The sequence below is a fragment of the Lactuca virosa genome, chromosome 1, assembly GCF_052849685.1.
Source record: "Lactuca virosa cultivar CGN04683 chromosome 1, Lactuca_virosa_CGN04683_v6, whole genome shotgun sequence".
Taxonomy (NCBI): domain Eukaryota; kingdom Viridiplantae; phylum Streptophyta; class Magnoliopsida; order Asterales; family Asteraceae; genus Lactuca; species Lactuca virosa.
Window position 1 is genome coordinate 146,281,927 of NC_136426.1, and position 8,699 is coordinate 146,290,625.

Below are 8,699 nucleotides of genomic sequence, written 5' to 3' on the forward strand. Positions count from 1 at the left end.
TTGGTTGGAAAGTTTTTCCACTTCATCCTTTTGAAGATTCCTGTCTAAAATAAGAGCTAACACATCGAGATTAGACAAATCAAAACACTCTTCAGTGAATGGTTCAATAACATCCACAAAATTCAAGGATGAAATATCACTTGGATATCTCATAGCATCATAGATGTTAAAATTTATCACTTCCCCATCAAATTCCATGGACAATGTACCATCATAAACATCAACTTTTGTCCTGGCTATTTTCAAAAAGGGTCTTCCTAGAAGAATTGAACTCAAATTCGGTGAGTCATCATCAGCCATATCAAGGACATAAAAATCTGCTGGAAATACTAACTCATTCACTTGGACTAACACATCTTCTAGCACACCTTTTGGGTGTACTAAAGATCTATCAGCCAATTGAATGATTACCTCGGTCTTCTTCAATGTGCCAATATTTAAGGTTTTAAAAATAGAATATGGCAAAACATTGATAGAAGCTCCAAGGTCTAGCATAGCTCGTGGAACATGAAGATTACCTAACTTGCAAGGAACCGTAAAAACACCCGGATCCTTACATTTTTAAGGTAATATTTTCTGTAACACTGCAAACACAACTTCACCTACTTTGACAGTTTCATTCCCTTTCAATCTTTTCTTGGATGTGCATAATTCCTTAAGGAATTTAGCATACCTAGGAACTTGTTTGATGGCATCAATAAGAGGAATATTTACCTCGACTTTTCTGAACATCTCCATGATTTCATTGTCTTCCCTTTCATGCTTTAACTTGCTTAACCTTGTGGGAAATGGAGGAGGAGTGACTTTTGCTTCAATGGGAACTTGTTTTGAAGGTGCTTTTGACTTCTCTTCTTCTTTCTCTAACTCCATCTCTTCTTCTTCTTCAATCATCTTAGGACCTTCATATTCTTTGCCATTTCTCAAAGTGATGGCACATGCACTATGCTTTGGATTCTTTTCGGTTTGTGCCGGTAGTTTGCCTTGTGACTCCAATTTACTCACAGAAGTGGCGAGTTGAGTCATTTGTTGCTCCAAAGTCTTGATACTCACCTTGGTCTCATTTTGAAATGTTTGAGTACTTGTGGCTAAACTCTTGACAATGTCTTCCAAAGACATTCCCGATCCGCTTGAACTGCTTCCTTGTTGCATGTTTTGAGGTTGGAATTGAGATTGATGAGGAGGTTGATTTGGTTGGAAATGTGGTTAATAATTTTGTTGGTGATGCATTTGATTTTGAAATGGAGGTCTTGGTTGATAAGGTGGTGGCCTTGGCTGAAAATTGACATTGGGTTGGTGCCAATTTGGATTGCTTCTTGGCTGAAAGTTTCCTTGTTGTTGACTAGAAAATCCCATAACTTGAACCGGCTCTACATCTTCTTGTAACATCGGGCACATATCAGTGGGATGTCCAACTTGTGTACAAATACCACAAGGTCTAACAGCTGGTGGTGGCACACCCTTGTCCTTTGCAAGCATCATCACTATTTTAGTTAACTCAGAAAGTTGACTCTTAATTTTTGGGGTAGAAATTTCTTTCACTCCTCTTGGTGCATCACTGTACCATTCTTCTTCTTGAATTGTATGTCTGGACTCTTCTGCCATGTTCTTGATAAGAGCTCTGATTTCTGTTGAAGTCTTATCAGCTATTGATCTACCACTTGATGCATTGAGTAATCTCCTATCCCAAGATGACATTCCCTCATAAAAATATTGTAACAATTGATACTCTGAAATCCCATGTTTTGGACATCTTGAACACAATTTCTTGAACCGTTCCCAGTAAATATGCAAGGCTTCTCTCTTTTGTTGCTTGATACCAATAATTTCTCTACGTAAATCTGAAGCTCTCATTTCTGGAAAATATTTGTCCAGAAACATCCTTGCAAGTTCATTCCATGTTATGACTGACCCCGGTGGTAAGTCATATAACCACTCCTTGGCTGAATCTTGTAAAGCAAAGGGGGAATGCCCTTAACTTGATTTGATCTTCTGTAACTTCATGTGGCTTCATAGCCACACAAACAACATGAAATTCTTTAAGGAATTTATGTGGGTCTTCATTCTCAAGACCACGGAATGAAGGTAACAAATGGATGAGTCCATACTTGAGATCAAAGTTAATTGCTGCAGGGTAATTAATACACAAAGGTTGTTGGGTGACATCTTGAGTGGCCCACTGTCTAAAGGTTTGTTCAGGTGGTGGGTTTGGAGGATTTTGGTTTCCTCCATGGTTATCTGCCATGGTAGGAGTAGATGAAGATGGTGGGGTGGTACTTTTGGATGTTGGTGAAGATGCGGTTGATGGATTTGATTAAGAAGCTCCGGATTGTTGTTTCTTTAAAAGTTTGGGTTGCTTCCTTCTTTGTTTTGCAGATTTCTCTATCTCCAAATCAACTGGTAAAGGTGTACCTGTGCAAAAAGATCTTGGCATAAACAATTAGTACTACCGTATCCCCGGCAACGGCGCCAATTTGTTAGGCTGTCAAACCAACAAATAATGGGATAAAATAATAGCAATAAATCTCAAATCACTGCTACTTCATACACTAAAGATAGTATAGAGTAAGCAGGGTCGGTCCACAGGAATACGGGGCTCCTTATTTAGCCATATTCTCACACATTATACAAACAATATTAAAATGGGGGATTATGTTTAAACTAAAATTGAATTCATAAAGAAATAAGATTGAAAACAAAATTCAGTAAAAGAAATACATTTCTGATTCTGATTCCTATATATGTATTATGTTGAAAGATGTAATATAGTTATGACTCATGTTTAATCTAGGTTGGTAATTTAGATATTAATAAAATCTAATATCTAAGTTGACAAAAGTTTTTTATTCAAAACATGTTCTTCAAATAAAACTTCATTTAAATGATTCAATTCAAATAAGTTCTTGCATCAAATCATTAAATGACATTGAGTTCTTGCAACAATTACCAACAATGTTCAACATTCCTCTTAAGCTTGGGATTATGAACATTTAATCTTTGATTACACTTATTTTGATCAAAATACAACCAATCAAGTGCATGTTACTAACATCAAATCTTAAAACATATACGAATTTTATAATTTGATTAACTAGATTGATAAGAACCCTAATTCATTGATCAAGTGAAAAAGAGAACCAATCAAACACATAATTAAGATCAAATCAAAGATTACTAGATGTTAAACATAAGTCAAGTGTAAATTACAACCTAACAACAAATACTTAAGAATTCAGAATCAGAAATGATAAAGAAATCAGCCACACAAGTCTAAATTAAACTACAAATTCAACAAGTTTTATCCTCAATTTGACTTACAAAATGCAAATTAAAGTGTTTCCAAATGTTAATCAACTTCTAAAATCTCCCAAAATCCTTTCTCTTCTCCCAAAATACGACTTAACTTCCTCTGGAACTGGCTGTCTCTCTTTTACAAAGGATGAAACTGTTTTAAAACTGACGACACGTTTACACGGCCCGTGTAAACTAACACTGACCATTTACACGACCGTGTAAACTCTAGAAGTAAAATGCTCAAATCTGCCAGGCCTTCGAAGTACACTGCTATTGAATATGCGTTTACACGGCCCGTGTAAACTCAAGGCTTTCATTTACATGGCCGTGTAAACCTCTGTTAAGCCAAAATCTTCATTTCTTCATAACTTCCTCCTCGATGCTCCAATAGTCCCGAAACTTCGTTCACATCTTTTATCCATCACCTCAACTAAGATCCTACCTTCAAAAGTCCCTGAAATATCACAAAAGTGTGTGAATGAAATTGCATCATGAAAAATCCCGAAAAATATGCAAAATGCATGAGTTTAAACCTAAATGCAATGCACTTTTATGGATTAAAACTACAAAATGAATGCATGAAACCTAACAGCGCAAGAGGGAGTCTTGGGTCTCATAAGTCTTACAAAGGTAGCTAGTCTTTGTAATTATATACTCATTTCCTTTTCATTCTCCCATCAATATGGGATGAGTTAAAACCACTTAACCCACTTATTTTCCTCTTCCAATTACCACACTTTGATAAGTAATTTCTCATTCATTTCTACTCCGTTTTGGACGCTTGATATATCAAAACGAAGGTATCACGGTGGAGAACACAAACACATAATCATTTTTCCTTTTTGAATACATTAAAATTTCGAAATCCATTCTCAAAAATGGAGAAAAGCCATTTTTGGAAATTAATAAAATTAATTTTCCAACAAATAATTTATATCGAAAACGGCTATGTGTCAAGACACAAGTTTAAGATATTATTATGGAATCGTTTAAGGTGATTATTAAAAGTAGGGTGACTATGGTATGTGCGAGGGAAGTCATAGGATGGAATCTAGAGTATATAGAGGAAGATAAATAGTCTGAAGATGAAGATATAAATAGTTAAATTGATGAGAGTGAAAGTATGGATGATAACGAACAGGTGGTTGGTCTCAAAGAGGTGCAAAATGTGAAACAAATAGGTGAATAAAAAAGTTATAAGGTAGTTCCAAAAAGGAAGTGTTATATGTAAAAGGTAATGAAAAAGAAGTAGAGGAAGGAGAAGTGGTAGTAAATGAAATGATAAAAGATAAAGAGGGACCCCAACATTCTGATAATCCTTTTAACTTGTATGAAATATTTGAAAGGAAGGATTTAATGCAACCACAGAAGCAACCGGAAAAGGCAGAGTCAACCACAACAGCTTAGTGCCCACCGAGATTCACACCACCAGTTGAGGATGAAGAAAAGATGGAGGAGGATTCGGTTAAGTTTATTAATGACAGAATGGGTGAGGAGGAAATTAATGAAATAATCATTCCATGTATGGGTAAATTTACAAAATAGATGGAAGATGATCAACCCAATATTATGAAAACTTTAGAGAAACACCATGAGAGTTTTTCAGAAATTAATGTAAACGAAACTGCTTCACCTCCAATGAAATCTCAGTCCTTTCTTCAAGAACTTGATGATTTGGTGTATGTTGGTCATACATTGGGTTATAAGATGGATGGTTGTATGAAGAATGTTGAAGATTCAATCAATCAATATGGGAGAAATAACGTTTCCCAATGAATTTCCTATCCTTAAACATTAAAGGCTTTGGTCAAAAGGAGAAGAGAATTTGGGTTGGGAGTTGTGCTCCAAGTTTAAGGTGAATTTTTTAGCATTGAAATAAAAGAAGATGGAGACAATAGATGTCTTTCTTGTTAGAAGGTTGTAGGGATACTCTAAGTTCCAGTTTTCATATAGTTGATCCGTTGGTGCTTCCTAAGGCATTCTACGTGTTTGGAATCCCATTGAGTTTTCTAAAAATCAGGTAGCGTCTTTTGATTATTTTATCATAGTGGAGGAAGTGTGGAAACCGAAAACCACACAACTTATGTTTATTACAGTGTATGCTCCTTAATATATAAGAGAAAAAAATGTTATGGGATTATTTATGTGAAACAATTCTGAAATGGAAGGGAGAGGTGGTAGTGATGGGTGATTTCAATGAAGTTCGTTCAGAGGCTAAAAGATTTGGTTCGACGTTTAATGTTAATGGTGCGAATGTGTTTAATGATTTCATTGCTTCTGCGGGGCCTTATGATGTCCCTCTTTGGGAGGGGGGGGGGGTATGCTTTCACTTGGGTGCATAGAACAGCTAGTAGAATTAGTAAGCTTGATAGATTCCTTTTCTATGAAGGTATGCTAGAGAACTTCCCTCATATTATGGGTGTGATTATCGAAAAACACCTTTTGGATCATAGGCCCATTTTATTGAGAGATGTGATTTTGGATTATAATCCTACTCCTTTTAGGCTTTACCATTCTTGGTTGGGGTTGTCTAATTTCGATGACATAGTTGTTGATTCTTGGTTGAATGATGGGGTTGGTGGTGATAATGTTATGGTGAAATTAAAAAACAAGTTAAAGAAGCTTAAAAATCATTTACACATTTGGGCTAAGGAGGAAAGGATGGGCCGTATGGGTACTAAGCTGGATCTGCAAATATTTTACTAGAATTAGATTTAAAAAAATTGTTAGTGGAGATTTGGAGTTGGTAGAATTGAAAAGACAAAAATTCCAATCCTTATTAGAGTTGGAGAAGTTAGAAGCAGTAGACTTAGCCCAAAAAGCTAAAATTAAATTGGCTATTGAGGGTGATGAAAACTCTAAAATACTTTCATGGTATTATTAACAAAAACCAAAGTCACCTTGCTATACGTGGGGTGTTTGCTAATGTAATCTGGATTGATAATCCAAAAGGCATTTAAAAAGATTTTTTTAATCATTTTGCGGGTCGGTTCTCCAAGCCTTCTTCTTTTCGGATTGAACGGGGTTTCGAGTTCCCTAGATGTCTATCTAATGATCAACTTGTAGATGTGGATTTTAAAATCACGAGTGAAGAAATTAAAAGGACGATTTGGGATTATGGAGGAGATAAGTCTCCAGGGCCGAATGGTTTACTTTTGAATTTATTCGTAGATATTGGGGTGTGTTAGATACTTCTTTTATCAAGGCTATTCAGGAATTCTTTATTTCTGGGAGTTTCCTGAGGGTTGTAACCCCTCATTTATAACCCTAATTCCTAAAGTGGCGAATGAAAAATTTGTGAAAGATTTTCGTCCTATTAGTCTTATTAGTTGTCAATACAAGATTGTTTCTAAGATTTTAGCAAATAGATTAAGCATGGTTGTTAAAGATTTGGTTAGTGAAAACCAATCAACTTTTGTGGCAGGCAGACAGATTTTAGATGGTCCTTTAATTCTTAATGAAGTAGTGCTTTGGTGTAAGTCTAAGAAAAAGAAGATGATGACGTTCAAGGTTGATTTTAAGAAGGCATATTACTCGGTTATATGGGACTTTTTAGACAATATTTTGGAGGTTTTTGGCTTTAGTTTTAAATGGTGTGGTTGGATTAGGGGTTGTATGGAATCAACTATGGGGTCGGTGCTTGTTAATGGAAGTCTTACAGATGAGTTTCAATTTTATAAGGGGTTGCGCCAAGGAGATCCTCTTTCCCCTTTTTTTATTTATTTTGGTGATGGAGTTTTTACACATTACTTTTTCTCGGGCCATAGATCAAGGATTGTTTATTCCTATTTCGGTAAGACGCAATTTAAAGATTTCACATTTCTTCTTTGCGGATGATGCCATATTTATTGGAGAATGGAAGGAGGGAAATTTATAATATTGTTTTTATTTTGAAGTGTTTCTTTTTAGCAACTGGGCTTAAAATTAATATTCAGAAGTCTAAAATTTCGGTTATTAGTGTCCCAAACAATGAAGTTGAGAGAGTTGCTAAAGGTATCGGTTGTGAGGCTATCAAAACTCCATTTGTTTATCTTGGCATGAAAGTTTGTGGGATTGTGTCTAGAACTCAGCCTTGGGAATATGTAATTCAAAAGGTTAAATCTAAACTTTCCAACTGGAAGGTGAAGACTTTGTCTATTGGAGGTAGGTTGACTCTTTTGAAGTTGGTTCTTGGTGCGATTCCCGCCTATTATATGTCTCTATTTAAGGCTTCTATTGGTGTTTTGAATAATCTTCAGGCTATCATAAGTAAATTTTTTAGAGCAGATGAAAAAGATGGGACCAATATGGTTTTAATTGCTTGGGATAAGGTGTGTGCGGATAAAGATAAAGGTGGGCAAAGTGTTGTTTCTTATTTTGCTCTTAATTGAGCTTTGTTGTTTAAATGGATTTGGCGTTTTTGTAATTGTCTAGATATATTATGGCCTAAGGTGATTAAGGCTATACATGGTGATCATGGGTTATTAGATAAACCCATGAGTGCTAAATGGGGGTTGGTGTGGTGCGATATTATTCAACCTTCTCCCCAAGTTCTTAAAAAAGGGGATCAACTTGTTTGAGATTAGTAAAAATGTTATTAGAGATGAGTGTAATACTTTGTTTTGGAAGGACTTGTGTTTTGGAGATGTTTTGCTTAAGGATAGATTCCCATGTCTATTTAACTTAAAACAAAACAAGGATATTAATGTGGATGCTAAACTTAATAGTCCTTGGGAAGAGACGTATAAAAGAAATGTTTTGGGTGGGATAGAGACTGAACAAAGAGATGATCTTCACCAACTTATGGGTTCAATTTCTCTTAACTCTTAGAAAGACAAATGGGTATAGGCTATCGATGCCGATGAGTGTTTCTCCATTCGTTCTGCTAGAAGATTGATTAATAATGTGAGCATGGTTGGTGTGGGCGTTCCCTTTAGGTGGGTGAATATGGTTCCCATTGAAGCTAACGTTTTTTGTTGGAAGTTGTTTAGAGAAGGGTTGCATACTCGTTACAACATGTCCAAGAGAGGTATTGAGTTGGATGTTATTACCTACCCCATATGTGAAGATAAGCTGGAAGACATCGATCATTTCTTCTTTAATTTTTCTTTTGCGTCTGAGATTATTGCTAAGTTGATGAGATGGTAGGGATTGGATGTTCATAATCTCACATCTATTGACAGTTGGATGGTATGGTTTAATTCTCTTAAGCTCCAAAAGAAGATTAAAGTGGTTTTAAAAGATGTGTATTTTACCACTTGGTGGTGCATGTGGAAGTTTAGGAATAGGGTTATAATTTGGGATCAACCTTCTAAGAAAAATCTTATTTTTGATGAGATTGTCTCTCAATCTCATATTTGGAGTTCTAGTAGGAGTAAGAAGAAGTTTGACTGGATGGTTTGGAACAAAAATCATTCTTTGTATTATGA

The 8,699-nt window shown here is 35.6% G+C and overlaps 1 protein-coding gene across 1 annotated transcript; it reads left to right on the forward strand.

Annotated features, from left to right (window-relative positions):
* The first annotated feature begins 6,666 nt into the window (after positions 1 to 6,666).
* On the forward strand, positions 6,667 to 7,661 carry LOC145121740 (uncharacterized). The gene is made up of 2 exons (XM_079057442.1): positions 6,667 to 7,084; positions 7,201 to 7,661. The coding sequence occupies exons 1-2, from the start codon at positions 6,667 to 6,669 to the stop codon at positions 7,659 to 7,661; spliced, it is 879 nt and encodes a 292-aa protein (XP_078913568.1).
* Positions 7,662 to 8,699: the final 1,038 nt, after the last annotated feature.